The sequence below is a fragment of the Calonectris borealis genome, chromosome 28, assembly GCF_964195595.1.
Source record: "Calonectris borealis chromosome 28, bCalBor7.hap1.2, whole genome shotgun sequence".
NCBI classification, from domain to species: Eukaryota; Metazoa; Chordata; class Aves; order Procellariiformes; family Procellariidae; genus Calonectris; species Calonectris borealis.
The window spans coordinates 4,011,023-4,027,949 of record NC_134339.1 but is presented as its reverse complement, the minus strand read 5'-3'; the positions used below and the strand labels follow the sequence as shown (position 1 = coordinate 4,027,949).

The window sequence follows — 16,927 nt, the reverse complement described above, 5'->3', positions numbered from 1 at the left end:
GAGCAGGGGAGAAAGCGGGGGGACTCCGGTGCCAGGGAAAGGGGTTGTGACAACACAGCCTGACTGCAGCCCAGGAGGGGAGAAAGAATTACGACAGCAGCTCTCGCCTGACTTGGCAGCGGCTTGCAAGGAGGGGGTAGAGCAGAGCCGGGCAAGCAGCAGAGCAGGGCACAAGGAGGAGGAAGCACACGGGGGTCCCCACTGGGCTCTGCACCCCCCAACACTGCAGGGGATCCTGGCTCTGGATGCCAGGCACATTTGCACAGGGCTGCTCAGGACCCAGACCTCTCCCCTCTCCACATCTGGGACTAGAAAACACCCTTTCTAGCTCCCTCCTGCTGCCCACGGTTGGGGCAGGCACAGATGTCCCCCCCCCACCACTTCCCTGGGCAGTCACCCAGGGCGGCCACCCCCCCGCGGGGACCGGGCTGCCCGTACCTGTGCAGAGCGCGGGGGCTCCCGCCTCACTGCTGCTTGCAGGTGGAGAGCTTGCGGATCTTGCTGCTGGCAGAGCAGGCTTTGCGGGAGGGGTTGGAAGAGGCGCTCGCCCGCCGCTCTGCCTTCGATTTGGTGCTCAGCTGTCCCGTCTCCGTCCCGTTCATGCACACGGCCTTGGGCAGCCCTTTGCCGCGGCTCTGCCCGTTCTGCCCTGCCTCCTCCTCAGGCACCTGTCCTGCAAGGGAAGAGAGGTGGTGAGGCAGAGGGAGGGCAGCGGACCCGGAGCATGGCCTCCACCGAAGAGCAACCCTTCCCCTCGCTCAGAAGGCACGCTGCTCCCGAGGGAAATGACAGCCCTTTTCTACACCTTTGAGGACCACAGGAGAAGCAGCTCAAACGGGGGATGCGTGAGGCAGGGAGTCCGAGGCCACGTCTCCCTCCCTGCTCCCACTGAGGACTGGTTTTACCCCTGTTTCTCCAGCACACAGCAGCTGGTGGTCCCCAGCACACAAGAGAAAACCTGAGGCAGTGAGCAAGAACCATGGGCACGGCCAGTCCAGGCCTCGAGAACGGCGTGCCCCCTCTTCCCTGGGCAGCCGCCATGCCCACCCTGAACCCCCAGGCAGCAGCCCGGCTCCTGGCTGGGGAGCAGAGGGGCAGCAGTGGAGGAAGTTACTCCTCCTCCTCCTCCTCCTCCCTCCTGCTACCTTCTCTGGAGGAGGGTGCAAGTCCCAGCCCCATCCACCGACCTGCGGAGCACCCAGGGGCCTGATGTGTTTGTAGAGCAAAGACCCATCTGCTTTCGCAGCGCACGGGAAGGACTGCTCCGCCTGCGGCAGCACGGCCACGTCTGGCTGGGCTGAGGGCACTGCCCGTTCAGGCAGCGATGCAGCAGCTCAGGCATGCCACCGTCCCCTAAAGGGGACACCCAGACGGGAGAAGGGCTTCAGATCAGCCCCTCTCCCCTCCTCTGTGGTCCAGCTCAGCGTGACTCAGCACAGCAGATGAAGAGCCATTTCCAGAGGCATCTGCCTGCTGCCATGGCTGGACCGGGGCTCCGGTCACGTCCATTCACCCGGGGAGTGACAAAGGGCCCCCCCCGGCGCAGCCCTGGCCCGGAGCGGGAGGGGACACCGCCGCACACGCAGCCCAGCGCTCCCATCGGTAACGCGGCGCATCCCCCGGCCAGACGCAGGGCTGATGAGAGGATTCGTCAGGTTCCCGGCTCCCCCCCACCGGATCCAGCCGAGGCAATTTCCTTCCAGCAGGAACGTCACGCTCCAGGGCCCTTCAGTTATGACTCAGAGGTTTGAGTAGAAGCGAAGGCTGTAAGACGATTATGTATAATTTTCTTTAAAGGATGCTCAATCCTTTCTCCGCCAAGGCCGAACGGCACGTCATCTCTCTGTACTTGCGCCAATGATCACCCCACCACTGCTGAGCTCGGGGAGGAGGGGGACACAGGCGGGGATGGGGGCGGTGGGAGAGCCACTTCTCCTCTGGAGATCAGCGAGGTCCACTGCGGACCCCGTGCTCTCCTCTGCCTCGCCGCATCCCTCCCGGGTACCGCTGCGGGTTCCCGTCCACTCTGCTCCCGTCCTCCATCCCCGCACGGCTCTTACAGGGAGCCCCGCATGTCCTCCGTGAGTGAAGAGTCATTTGGGAAACAAGGGGACATGGAGGTCACCTCGCTCAGACAAAGTCACCTTCAGCACCCACCTTCCTCTCCCTGGAGGGCTCGTGCTCGTGGGGAGGGGGATCAGCCTCGCTGAACGCTCGCAGAGACCTGAAGCAGCAAAGGCGGCAGGAGCCCGGACCCAGCACAGACCACGGCTCCTCTGACCGGCTTTGGTAAAGCCTCACTGGTGCAAAGACCGGGAGTAAAGTGCAGGCTGCGACAGGGCAACACCCAGCAGGCTAGAGCAAAAACGCATCCTTGGAAATAAGGCAGCAGATTGAGCACTTCCATGGCCAGGCACGGCCTGGCGCAGGCTGCGAGCACCAGAGAACCAGGGTTGCTCACCGGGGAGTGGACTTCTCCCCCTAAAAGCAGGCTTAGCTGCAGAGCTGGGCTCAGGCAGGAACTACCTTGAGAAATTACCCTGCTGATTGATCTACAGATCAAAGCAGGCAGCTCTTCAAGCCAGTCAGCTGTGCTCCCGGCTTGCTAAGAGCTTGGGAGCACCTTCCCGGTGCCGTGGTTTGGACACTGCAGCACGCCAGAGCTGAATCTCTGGCCAGGCAAAACGGGGTGAAGTACTGCTGGTCTACCAGAGGCTGGGGACAGGGGCCCAAAAACAGCGCGAGAGGGAGGGTAGGACAGGTCTGCCTGTTGTAGGGAGATTCCAGGTTACAAGTGCAGTTGATTCCCCCACAGACCCGCTGGTGAGCTGCCCCTTATACCCCTCCCCGACAGCTCCACCAAGTCTTGATACAGCTCCTCGTTACTGGCTTGTTGCCGCTTACCTGAGCGCTTCTGCCTCGCCAGGGGAAGAGACAAGGATCGACTCGCCAGGGATGGCTCCGGGCTTCGTGCACCCAAGCCTATCGCTGCCAGAGCCGATGGCACCCACTGCGCTCCCCAGGGGGGGGCTGTCCAGCCTTGCACCCCCCGAGAAACAACAGATCAGCTCCTCGTACAGCTCACCACACGGGACGGAGGTACCCTGGACATCTGTCACTACCTCGAATACTTTCTGAAAATGACTGGCAAGGTGAGAGGCTCAGGAGCACGAAGCAGAAACGCCAGCCATATCCGGCTGTGCGCTTACAGACCTGCTATCGATCTGACCGGCTTCCGAGCCCTTAAAAGGGGGTGACTTGTTAGAGCTTGGACACCTCAGCCCTTTCCAAGAGCCCCTCCAGAAGAGGGGGACACACCTCCAGGGATGGGGCTCTCCCCAGTGACTCGGAGCAGAGCAGCTCGCCGTGGGTCAGGCTGCAGCCCGAGAGCAGCGCAGCCCGGCCAGACCCCGCACCCGGAGTTCAGGGTTTTTCCTCTTCTCCCTACATCCCAACCGCACGTCTGCAGAGCCTCAGATAACCCCACTCAGAGCAAAGCTGAACACTTATCCTTCCCCTCCCTCAGCTGAACTCAGGCCAAGTCCATTAACATTTCTGACTGGGGAGGGGGAAAAAAAAAAAAATCCAAACAGTTCATTTGTCTTTTGTGTGACTCTTCCCTCCTCCCCTCCCACCCTGCTTGAAAAGCACAGTCCCAGGAGTCTATTATGGATACCAAGGAGGGAGGGTGAATTGCAAGCTAATTTTACCTCCTTCACCAATGACAGCTGCTGACGTTCAAATTAATGAAAATAAAAATTCAACATGGGATGAAGTCTTGGCAACTGTCTGCCCACGCGGAAGCCAGTGACCCAGTGCCGTGTCTGTTCGAACAGCTATATCCTACCTTACCATTACCAGCTGAACAGTGCTAAAAATAAAATAAATAAAAGGAGGGCTGAGAGAGGCATTGAAAACGTGCATGTTCATCCTTGCCACCTCTCACATTTCTTAATGGCTCCATCCAGCTCATTCAGGCACAAAAAAGGTTTCAAAATAAAACCATGAAGAGCTTTTGAATTGCTGTGTTTGTCAGACACAAACATGCATACATGATTTGCAGCTAGAAACGCACCTTTTCAAGCACCAGGCTTTACTTAAAGACTCCAGTCCTGACTTTATTTTCCAGCCTCAGACAGGAATGCTAAGGAAGCAAAACAAAAAAAACCAGAATCGAGCTATGCAGCCATTTGCCTCTGCGGGAGGACTGGGCTGCAGCGGAGGAAGGGGTTAACGGTAGGGGAGAAAAAAGCAGAGCACAGCCTTCTAAATCTGAAACGCAGCACAAAAGCAACAAGCAAGATGCTTACATCCATTTATTGCATATGCTGCCTCTCTCCAAATAAGAAGGCAGCCACTTCTGGAGAGGATGCTTTGTCACGTGCTCAGTGCCACAGTTATTCTCTCCTCAGCACTTCCCTTGGAAGAGATGTTTAACACCGATTGAACCAGGGGCACGTAACATTTAAAGCTCTCTACAGAGCTGCATAAATCTTTAAATAACCCTTTAAAAATAAAAGCACATTCTCAAAGCCCCTTCTTCCTCTGAAGAATGCAAGATTTAATGAGGTTCCCCCTCTTCCCCTCCCAAACTGAACACCCACTCCCACCTGTGAGTCACTTCTGCTCCTGCTCTCGCTGCCCAGCAGAGCCACAACTGAATTGATCAGTCACTTACAAGTTTTTTTAAATTTTTATTTTAATATGGCGTCACTGTTAGAGATGTAACAGTCGCATGGAGCTGAGCAAGTTCAAAAGGATCCTGCAGGAAGACTCAGGTAAAAAAAGATTAACATTTATTCTCTATGCAAGCTGCCCCCCTGCCTTTGCAAATGCCACGCAAGCCCACCGGAGCATACTGTACCCACGCTAGGCTCCCCCCTCACCCCCACTCCTCCCGTGAGCTTGGTGGGTTGCACTTCTGGTGGGGGGATTTCTGTCCATCTGTAAACTGCACCTTCGTATCCCATCTCACCAGCCCGTTACCCTTTTTTTTTTGTGAAGGGATCTTATTTTAAGGCCTTATTTTGAGGGATCTCTACAAGTCCTGTGAACAGCTTGACCTCCATCACAGACTGATCAGAAGCTGTAGGCTGAAGTAGAGAGAATGATCCATCACAGCGGACCGGTTCTCAGCTGTTCAGTGCTTAAGCCCAAATCAAATCTGTTCCTGCCGGGTTTGGGGGCACACTGGACTATCCTTTCTGTCCTTTCTAGGGCAAGCCAAACCAGAGGCGATTTGTCTAAGGGAGAGGAATTTGTTCCATGCTCAAATATGTTCCCAAAGAGCCACATGTGTTCAGACTCAACGAGCTACCTAAGCCTGACAGTGACGGCTGCTCAGGAGCAGCAGGAGAACATCCAGCATAGAGAAACCCTCCTCCTGCTCCGGATGGTTCCCTGGGGACTTCCTGAGCTCTAGCCCTTACCTGGACTGCTGTGTTTGATAGCCCCCAAAGAATCCACCCTTCACGGATGCACTCAGTCACCAACACTACAAGCACCCGAGTGCTGGGAAGAGGACATTCAGACTGGCTGGAAACAACGCTTTATTTTACTATCTACCTAAGCAATTAAGCAACAACTCTTAAAGTAACGGAAAGGTTATTTTATCCACCAGTTAAGTTAAACCAAAATCATGTCCAGCCCATCCACCCTGGCTAACTGTAACATGGGAAGCGCTGGTCTATGGGGCCACAATTAGCCTTTAGGTCTCAAATCCCTCTGAAACAGCACAAATTACACATGAGAACTTAAAAAATCTTCCAGTAATTTGCCTGTCATCTTCTGAAATGACAGCTCTTATTTGGGTTTAAATGCTGCTGTTTGCATTAGGAGGGTATAATAGCTGATATTACCATTCTGGAGATGATCTCCCACTATCAGAGTCACCTGCCTGTGTGTGGGGGTACATCCACCTCAGCTGGCAGATAGACATGGCTGCTGCAGGAGCACCTGCACCAGCACAGGCCAGGCTCCCGGCCGCGCACGGGGCAGTAACGCTGCCCGTGGGATGCGGCCGCAGCCACCCACGGCCGGGGGAGGCCTGGGAGCGGATACCGACAGTCCAACAGCAGGAAAGCGTGCACACGTGGGCACAACGCTTCGCCCACTCAGGGCGGAGGGCTCAGCGCCAACCCTCACCCGACCGAGAAGAGGATCTCGCACACTCTGCTGTTCTTCAGAGGAAGGGCAGAGCATGCTGTTTTTCCAAACGCAGACGATAACATGCAACACACAGCTGCAGTGCCGCAGGCCAGAGACCCTCAACAGCAACCAGGACAGACAGCTCTGTCCTGGGCCTGCTGGACACACAACCACTCTCTGATGTTGGAAGTCTACCTAAGCTTCCACTTTTTAATCACACTGAAGTGCATAAACCAGACAGCAACGCAGGCTAATCACCTGCGTTAAAAAGAAACAAAACATTTTAACTTGAGTGAGAACAGACAGGAATACATCTTCTGTACAAAGTCATTCGTGGGGCAGGTCTGCAGGAATGGGCTGGATTTCACAAGCCAAGTAACCCACTCTGAAAGGGGTCACAAACTGCCTTCCTCTGCAGCGAGCTGAACCCCTACAGCTACCCTTTGCCTAAAAATACAAAGAATGATTCCCTTGCAGAACAAGGTTATCTGCTTTGGAAATAACACAACTGTCCTGGAGATAGGTAGGATCCTGATGAAGCTTGGGGGAAGCAAGGAGATGATCCTGCACTCTCCAGCCACTGCAATTAGCTCAGGCCATGGAAAGCCCAACAGGGCAGTAGCTTTGGGGCCTAGGCTAAGCTTCACGCTCCTCTTCTGCGCCCACAGCCGGTGGGAGCACGGCTTCCTCTCCAAACACCTCGTCATGACTGCTCAGTGCTCCGCTCCGTCCTCTAAGCCCTGCCTCAGCTTCCTCCTCTGCAGCTGGGAACGCACAGGGAAGCAACAGAGCACCGTTAGAGACATGCACACGCTTATTCTCTAGACTGACGCCCAAAAAAGCAGTAACAGACTGTCCTGTGGGCTCTGGGGTTGGCTGCGAGACAGTCAAGTGCTAAGAGCAACAGATCTGCTCTCACAGAGGTTATCATCTTGGAAGGCTGGCTCTCCAAGGGAGGTTCTGGGCACACACAGACCAACCATATCTTCCTTCTGCCTCTTGAAGCCAGTTCAGAAAGGAAAATGTAAAATTAGAAAGGGATGCAAGTGATGCTGGTTATGGATTTTCAAGCGTGGCAGCCTCATCATTGTGCTCAGGCCCCGTTGTCCGTGACGGGGCTTCCAGCCCCAACATTTCTGCAGAATTACATCTCGGGCACTTATGCATGGGCTGTTCCCGGCGAGAGCTCTTGCAGAGGAAAATGGCTAACCTCTGACAACAGGGAAGGCATCTGGCAAGTCCTCTTCTCTCCTGCTTCTGTACTTAGAAAGGCCCTAGCAATCAAGTATGTGCTTCAGTGAGTCTATCACATTTTTAAGAGGATCCCTCCTTTGAAAAAGCCTCCACTAAGCTGTGAGGAAAGGCTCGGCCCTGGTCAGATTCTAGCACAAAAGTCTGCAGGATGTAAGAAGAGAGCAAAGGACAGAGCTCTGCAGGTCACCCAGCTGGCACTGGGACATTAGTTCTATTAGAAAAGGTTATAAATTACTCGACTGTCACCAGTGAATCAGCACTTGGAAATAAATCTATTTCACTTTGATGAGACTCCCTTCATCTTGGCAGGCTCCACCTCGGACCCACCTACATATCCGTTTGGCTGAACATCTGAACGGACACCCTGTTGGGGACTGTTACCCAAGGATGTCATACAGCATGGAGCGAAGCGCTGGCTTAGCGAGTTGGGCTCAAAGCAGCCTCTCCCCTTCTCCCCTTGGAAGCCAATCTTGTTTCAAGTTGGTGCCCAAAGAAATTTTGAGCATTGGGTACAATTTGAGGCTTATTACAATTCAAGGCCTGACACTATTCTTCCATGATAGTGCTTCAGAAAAGCAACTGCTGCCTAACCAGGAAACCAAGAGAAAAACAAGGTCTTCAGGTGCAAGATTTGGTAAAACCAGACCTTGCTTTTACTCAGGTCCACAGAAGCCCACCAGGCCGTCATTAAGGAAAAACTAAAGCAGTTTGGTTAGTCTTGAACTACAGAAACTAGGGCTTTCTCACAAGGAAAGCTCAGTTGCAGGTACCTCTAATCACACTGCGGTAAAGTAAATCAACATCCCTACAAACAGTACTTGAAACCTTCCTTCCAAAACAATTAAACCAGGCTGGAGCAATTAATCTAGAAACTCATGTTCTGTTGATGTAGGCAGTGAGAACACAGGCAGCAAGACAAGGAAACTGCTGCCTTGATACAGTACCGCTGCTGCAATGCCTGTAAAGCTGAGCAGTCTTTGTCTTTAGACTTACCGCAGACATGCCCTTCAGCCTTCTGCTCACAAGCTACACGGCTTACAGGTACAGAGAGGCCAAAGAAGGAAAGCTACTTGATTACCACCACTTTGTAAGAACTGCATGGTTAAAACCACACACGCCCCTGTACTTACTGGTTGTTTTACCTTACAACAACAGGAAATCCCTAATAAAGAAAGAAGCAAGCCTGTAACCAGACAGTTACCAAGACTGGAGCAGAAAAAAGGTCTCAGTGTAAGGCTACAAGCACCCTTCTTCTCCAGATGTGCCATCTACTCTGAACACTGAGTCATTTTAGGGCTCTGCTCCAAAATAACTTAGTCTAGCAAAACCAGCCAAAAGAATTAAATGTGCTAAACAACAGAGTCCAGCAGGAGCAAGCTATTACTGGATGAAGGCAGGAAATTGGCATATGGGTAACACACAGAAAGGGGCATCCTGGTTGATCAAATAAAGGACCAAGGCATCCGGAGCATCGTGGCTCGCTCACTATGCGTCACTCACACCACTTAATAATCAATAGTCTCCTCCACTGAAAGGATTATTCAGACCTCAAGGCCTTTCCTAAAAAGCTTTAAACAGACAAAAACCAAAAAGCCACTTCTGCCCTACCCATTCCAGCATCATTCTCTCCTACCTGGTACTGTGAAGTCCTGAGTGTAGATGATATCATCTTCAATGTCATACAAGTCGTCATCTTCTTCCTCATTGTAGCCATGCAGATCTTCCAGATAAGGCACCGCCGTCATACTTCTCCACCTGTCCTTTGTTTCTGGGCTGGGAGGTATGGGCACCAGAGCCTCTGCCTGAGCATGTTTCTTACGAAACCAACTGCAAAGAGTCCAAGAGCAGAGTTTCATCAGTACAGCTTCGCTTTTCAGAAGGCATGGAGAAATCCTTGACGCTACGAGATGGTCCCATTCCACCCCAATATTCAAAGGTATGTGCAGTTTGCTTTTGGAAAACTTCCTAGCCAGTTTTATGCCACTGCAGGTTTTTTAAATGTGTAATAACCAAGAGAGGCGAGCGTCAAGAAAGGCAAGTCTGTCGTGCTGACAACGCTGCAGGGACACCAACAGCAGCGTAAGCCACTCCACAAGGTGCTCCATCCACTGGGTGCTTTGTCAGCTAAGGAGAAACTAACAGGTCTGCTTGGAAACGGAGTGCAGGAACGTTTTCCCCATCACCAACTCAAGGCCAAACTACCTACCCTTAAGTCAAAACACATTATTAGAGCTGCTAGAGCTCCTGAGTTGTATTGCCAAAGCAAGCAGGGAAGGAGAAACTTCTATCCTGAAGTTGAGGCTAATCCAGCGCAACAAGACAAAAGAAAGGTTGCAGAATGTCAATCTAAGGAGAGTGTTATTTACTCACAAGCTCCTTTAACAGGCAGTTTTCAAGAAGACCACAGCAAAAATGCTTATAATCTTCTTATCCCACCTCTGTCTCAAGGGACATCTGTTACCATTAAAACCAGTAGCCATAGTGCTACCATCTGCCCAGTAAGGGATATCAGCTCTGAAAGCTGTTCTTAATCAGATCAAGAATCCAACAGGCTTACATCACATCAGCATCTCAGAAGCCATATGGGTGGCCTCTTTCGTTTTTATCGTACTCTCATAGCAGGGTTCCGACACCAGACCGTCTCTGGGACATCTATCAGCACTGCATGTAGGCACCGAAAGTTTTCTAGAAAAGTATTGCTAGAACCTCCGCACTACCAATCCTCTCTTGAATGCAGGTGTGAACAGAAATTCCTCCAGACCTAGGAGGAACTTTCCAGCCCACACACCTCCTGCTGCTCCTTGCTCTCCCTGCAACATGTCCCACAGCAGGGAGAATCAGCTGCCTATGGCTAGCAAACGAAAAGGTCAGGCGATGGCCATCCAGTCGCTCCCTCCCCGATAAATGGTGGTGTTCTGCTGCCGAAGGTGGTGCGCCCAGCAGCTGGCTGTCCCTGCTGGTGGGGAGGCTGTCCTACGGAGCACTTCATCAGGCTGTTACTTATGCCTTGCCCTGGAGGGTGATTCTACACGAAGGGAGGGTCAGAAAGCATCAAAACCTCCCACATTTAGAACCATCTCCTGAACTGCAGCCTGCTTTCCTGATAAACTGTTGAATTGGCACTGATACCAACCGCCCTATTTCTACGCTGTGGGCTGGATGTCACTTACGCCACCGGGACCTATTCTTCCTGGTCTTTGCACAGTAACAAAGCAAAACTGCACTTTTGTGCTCACCTTGCTAAATATTATGTAGATGCCACTTACCTGCACAAAGGGACATTCAGAGTCTTTCACAACAGGAGGTAGCCTAGAAAGTCTAAGCCTTTTTCCCCTCTCAAAGTTTACTTTAAGCCACAAAAGGGTGCTGCTTTAGGAAGCGACTTAAGGTCTCTCTGAAAACACACCTCAAAAGCAGAGCAAGATCTAAAATTATCCCCTCACGGCATATTCACTTCTTTGCCTGACGACTGCTGCCCTAGACAAGCCTGATGTGACACGAGTGCTTCCCCCTCCGTAGTTCGCACGGGCATCCAGTAACTCCTGGCTGATAACCACTGAGGAGGGCCTGAAGCCAGTCACCAAAGAGCTCTTACAAACCTGAGCCATCTGTTTTTTTATCACTCCAGTTCCAAATTCATTTTAGGAAGTAAGGGTTGGATGCACCTCCCGCACAAAAGAATGGTAACTATAATTTTGTTCCAGTCTTACATTGCTTTGACAGTAGGCCTAAAAAAAAAAGGGGCAATCTAACAAAACTATCCAGCAAAAGCTAGGAGTTAGGAGATAAACAAATGAAAATGTAGCTACTGGATCAAATCAGCTAGGATTCAAAGGGGGGGTGAACCCTTATCCAGAAACCCCGCTTCACAATTAGCATCCCCAAACCGTTTTCTCTGTAGTGATTGAGTTTTAAAGTCAGCCTGCTGCTCTGAGGAAGGCAGTATCTTGCCGTTTGCAGTAAGAAAGAGTGAAGTAGTCCCGACAGCCTAAACGTTTAAAAGGAAATGTATTTTGGTTAATCACAGAACATGTCAACGTCATGCAAGGAATCATATTCCATCCTTGCATGCTTAGTCTGAACGGATGCACAACGCCCCAAACAGTGATGAGGTTGGCACGTTCCAGTTACACACCGATGTGGATCTACTGGCATTTCTTCCACGGCCATACCATGACTATACTGGAAGCTGTGGTAAAAGCAGCGTATTTTAGGAAAGTGACCTGAACGCAGATCTAATTTGTCAAGTATGACCTCTGGTGCATGAAGTGGCATTACAAGAGTTAAGTAAAATGTCATCCCAGCTACTGGGCTAGCAGGAAGTGAGCACGTCCAGCATAACTAGATTTTGGCCAACAGTTTTAGCAAATCCTGTGGATGGCTTCCTTGGTGATGTGCATGGCACACAGCACTCCTAATTGGATCATTTGATTTCCTTTCCTTGGGAGGCTGCTTTCATCAAGGAAGTGACTGCCAAGATAGCAAGTTCAGCCTAGGCTGATCCAGCCTGGCAGGATCATCTCGCACAGGAACAGAAGACCCAACACAGCCACCAGCTATTTTTGCCAGGGGCACTGGAGCTAGGGGGACCCAAACTAAATGCCAGGGACCTAAGGAGAATGGAATATACAGGACAAATGAGATCAGAATGACTGTTATGAAAAGGAGTATTTTAAAGGGAGAAAGCCTAGAAGTCTATAGCAACTAGTGTTTTTATTTTGCTGTATTTCAGCTCTGCCTCTTTCTTTCCTTCTGTCCTACTTACCAGGAGAGTAAAAATAGGTTTTTATTAACAGCAGAAACCTGAATCACTGTACTCTAGTCATAATGATTCCATCCTCTGGGAGGTGATTTCAAATACTTGCATATGCATATATGGTAATGAGGATATAGAGTGAGGAGAGAAATTCATTGAAGTTCTAAGAAAATCAAAGACCTCTTGGAAGGTGCCTCAAGCAATTCTGTACAGAGTAGCAGAGTATTTCCTGGCAAGCAATGTTCCAGCAGGGACAGAGATCCTGCTTTCTGCACTGGTGCTAAATGTTATTAGTGAAGATTTGCTCTTCAGCTGAGGACCACTGGCTCCATCAAATGCCCTAATCTGGCTCAGGAAGCTACTGGCCACTGACTAAGCCAGAAAGCAGCTACTCTCCCACAGTGCAACTCTCCCATCGGTCAGCAACGCGGATGAGAGAAAGTCCCTCCTCACCCTGCCTTCACCGCTGACCCTGAAACACTGGGTCTGGATTAGAGTACTACTGACAGAGTGCCCTATTTCACCATTTACTCCCAGTTTCACTAATGTTTCCCGAGCCAACTGCCCTGGCACAAACATAGCCATTTACCTGGTGCTCGCAGACCGACGCTTTAACCCTAAGGGAAAAGAAAAACTTTTGCAGATCTCAAAAGTGCCCCTTGTCCAGAACATCCCTTGGAAGAGGCAGATTCCTCCCTGATCTGTGAAACATTTCTCAGCCACTCCCAGCCCTTTGAAACAGAGTGAAGGGAGCAGTAGTAAGAGATCATTTCTTACTACTTTGCAAGCTTGTTGAGAATGTCTGCAAAGCACAGAAACTCCAGACAGCAGCAGCACAAGTATAAAATTGTGATCCTGCCAGTTAAGAAGTGGCATCCAGACGGGTTGCTATAATCTACAGGGAGATAAGGCAGCAAGGGTCAAGGACTGAATGAAAAAAGGAATCTGGGTTGACCAATGCTTAATGAGCCTGTCTGGTTTGCAGCTTCCAAGATCGAATTTCACATCAGAAGTCATCACTCTGCTTTTTTCAAGTTCTGGTATAAGCAAGGTTAAAATAAGAATCAGTAAGCACAGCTGCAGCTTCCAAATACTTACAGCTAATTCACTTCCCATTCTAGGTCACAAATATTTCAGTTTGCTTGTTTCGTATATCGACAATTTTCTCTGAAACCAGATGCCAAGCTGCAGATCACCACCCTGCCAGCAAGGATCAGTTATGAACGATTCTCCACCTTCCATGATACCATGTAAGGGCTTCAAGCTTACTGGAAGGTCACCGTCACCACAAGAAGCAACTAACAGCATTCCAGTTTAACTCAGTACTCTCGCAAACGCGGAAGGCACACAACAGTATGCCCCGGGGAAAGGCAGCACATGCTAGCAATAAATATATAGCGGCGTCCCTGCAATCACTGCTCCAACTCCTGTAATATCAAGAGATGTCCAAGTTCTTAAAAAAAATAGAAATGAGGAAGAAAGAGAAGCAGTTTTCCCCTGGGTGATGCTAGGGCCAAAGGTGAGATCCAGACTCCTACGAGGAGAGGTGTTCTGTGCACAGATGGAGACTCACATTCCTTTAACACGCCACACACAGTTGCATTATGAAACTGATTTGCAGAACGTGGGTAGAAGAACCAAAGATTCCTTCCGTGTGCCTGCCACAGGGAAGGAAGGCAGACCCAGGTGCCTCAGCAAGAAAGGAGAGGAGGAGTGCTTTTTTTGTGCGTCCCACCGAGGGGAGATTACTGCATGACACCACGGACAAGGCATGGGAAAAGCCCGTGAGTATACATGCTGCAGCAGAGGTTAAGGGAAACCCCTCTCACTCCCTTAAATGCAGGCACAGAAGTCAAGGAGCACGCTCGGCACCTGCAAAGGAATCTACAGTGGCAAACACACACAGATTTCCAAGGGCTCCAGTACCCGGGGTTTGAACAGCACGGCAGAGCATCCAACAGCTCCCCTCCAAACATCTCGGGTGAGCAAAAGCGCCCGGGAAGGTGGCACGGCAGCCTCCAGGAGGTCAGGAGGAGACACTAGCCCAGCAGGTTAATTTGCACCTCCACTAATAAAAGGTGGAAGTGCCTTCCCTTTCTTGCTATAAACTCTTGCAATCGTATCTATGACTGAACAAATTAAGTGTGACACTTCTGGAGAAGGAAGGCAAGATGGTTGCCTTGGAAACAAGGGACAGGGGTAGAATTCTGCATCCACTTCATCACTTTAAGTGCTGCAGCAGGGTCAGTGAATTAGTTACAAAATGCAGTATACGAGCATTAAGCCCTTCAGCAAAAGCACGGGGTAGAGAGGAGATGGTGAATAATCTATAGGGAGCAGGTGGCTAACTCCCTGGCTCTTGGCAGCTTTTCTTCACTGCCCCATGCCCCCACCCCAGGAGTACAAAATATTCACAGAGGTGAACTAAAAGTGTCAGTTTTCCATTGGACATCATCCTATCCAGATCCTTCTGGGAAGAGCAGGTTTCAAGGCTCTCTCATTGTTATTCAGGGGTCAGCTTCTGGCAGTTCATAAACTCTTACATGACAGGCTGAGAGAGTTTTAATTCATTTCAATTTACAACTCGTAGGTCTGCACTGCACAGATGGACGAGGTTTGAAAAGCCTCTGAAAGCAAAGAAGGAGAGAATTTAGCTTTGTTCTGCTGAATTAGAACGAAGTGCAGAAACATGAGTTTGGTGCAAGAGTTTAGTTACAGAAGTGAGGAGAAGAGGAAGGCAGCTGGCAGGTATAAAATTAAGCAGACTCTTCCTACAGGGCTGCCACTACAGGGGGGGAAAGCATTTGGAGTAGCTGAGAAGGATAAAGGGAGGAATGGCAGAATTACCATTGCTGGGCAATAAACACGTGCCTGGCTGCCTTCTCTGCCTCCTGCAGCTCTGTTGCTTCACAGAGCAATACTCAATACTTCCTCAGTGTCTCCCCTGACCCACTGATTAAGCCTTTTATCCTTGATCCCACTTCAACAGCAAGAAACATCACTTTACGGAAGGTGAGATGTGAGCTGTTTATCCAGCTCTGGATGGATCCTGAGCGCCCAGCTCCACGGCCGCAGGACACCTGCTCCGTGACGCTTCCCTTGGGATCACCCTTCCCCGCACGACAGGGGAACGCGGCCCCTTCCCATCGTCCTGACACGAGCCTGGTCTAGCAGCGTTTGGCTCCAATGCAAAAAACACTGCCCAGGACATGGGGGCTTATTGCTGTTGATTTTCAGCGCACTTTGATAATCTTGACTGTCCATATGAGCAAGTCACCAGTAACATCAGCTCAAAGACATAAAAGACGACTTCCAGCAGCACGGAAAGGCACTGGGTAATTCTGGTTTGAGCCAGTATCCATCTCAGCAGGGCAGCCCGGGTAAGTCGCTTGATGTTTCTATAGTCTAGTTCCTGTGCCTTAACACATGCTTTTGTGGGAGGAGTGTAAAGAAACCCAAAATCATTAATGACTATTACTCCCACACACGCTAGAAATCTAAGGATTCTAGAAATCAAGTCTTTTCTTACTAAAATGCTTTCCAAAAACCCTCTGACAATAACTGAATGGCTACCTGCTGTCCTTCCGATTGCTTTGTTCAATATTAAAAAAAAAAAAAAAAAAAAAAATCAGGGTCAGGTTAAGCATAAGGGCTAAGCTTCTCTTCTGTTTAAAGAAAAGCCAAGAGAACCAAACATTGGATTCTTTAGCACAATGCTACTCCACAAAAAGGAGATGGACATCCAAAGCCCAAGGCTGCAAGCTCTGCTGTGCTTGATGTAATTATTAGGATGCCACAGCAGGAGGAAGGAGGCAATTACTAATAGGGGAGAAAAGCCTGTTAAGAAGCACTGGCTAAGCTCACAGAAAACTAATAAGAGACTAAGCCTTGGAAATGCTCCTGTGTTTGCAGGTAGAGTCTTTCTTCAGCCCCTCTCAGTGCTATGAGCTGAAAAGCCTCACCACCAGCAGCTGTGCCCAATTAGAGGGCAGGCTGTGCCTATAGAGCATGGGAGATTTGCGACTGCCCTCCATGCCAGAAGCATGCTCTAGTTTCTCCTGCTTTCTAGCTACAGGCAGGGTCTCTAGAGAAACCTTTTTGCTTCCAGCTGGGCAAAGCTGACGCAAAAACTCACTGCCACATGGGAGAAGTATAAAATCAAGAATATAGAGTTGGGTAACTAGCTCAAATACCCAGCAGATAGTGACAGATGAGAACCAACTACACTGTCCCGAGCTTAGGGGCAGTTCACTGCAGCCTTTGACCCACAACATTGATAGGAAAGAAAGTGCTTGCAGTGCTTTTCTCAACACCTACTAACGTACCCCACAGACTTAATTCCTGCAATGCTTCTTTACAGTGCTTACTGACAAAGCATCAGTCTGACTGCGTGGCAAGCTGATCACCACCCTACGACTAGCTGTGATGAACAGGAGAACTACTTCATTACGAAGTACAAAAGCATACAGTGCTTTGCTGCCTAGCTTGAAGCACTCTAGTCCTCAGTGGTAGATGGGAGGAGAGTCAGTAACAGCAGGAGCTATTGTTTCAAAGACCAGCTCTATATGGTGCTTTAAATGCCACGTGGCATTTAAGAGGCCAGCCCCAAGCAGTCTCTTTTACGGCCCACTATTATTGGGAGGCATGTGCATGGGAAAAGGCAGACTTGAAAAGCAAATGCCTGCTCCTATCATCTCCCAGACCCAGTGAAACAACCAATGCACGGTGCTTGGCTACTATTTAAAAGAGTCAGCCTGTTTAATTAATTGA

At 50.4% G+C, this 16,927-nt stretch overlaps 1 protein-coding gene across 3 annotated transcripts in view; it reads right to left on the bottom strand.

Moving 5' to 3' along the window:
• The window catches only part of STK11 (serine/threonine kinase 11), a 46,113-nt gene that overhangs the window by 1,799 nt on the left and 27,387 nt on the right, over positions 1-16,927 (bottom strand). For 2 of the 3 annotated variants that reach the window (XM_075175341.1, XM_075175342.1), the window contains exons 8-9: positions 9,035-9,228; positions 439-673 (exon numbers count right to left, since the gene is read on the bottom strand). In XM_075175341.1, the coding sequence (XP_075031442.1) occupies positions 465-673; positions 9,035-9,228 (403 nt within the window). In that variant the 3' untranslated portion in view covers positions 439-464. Of the gene's footprint in view, positions 1-438; positions 674-9,034; positions 9,229-16,927 lie in introns of those variants that run through there. The other variant, XM_075175343.1, reaches the window with a different exon arrangement.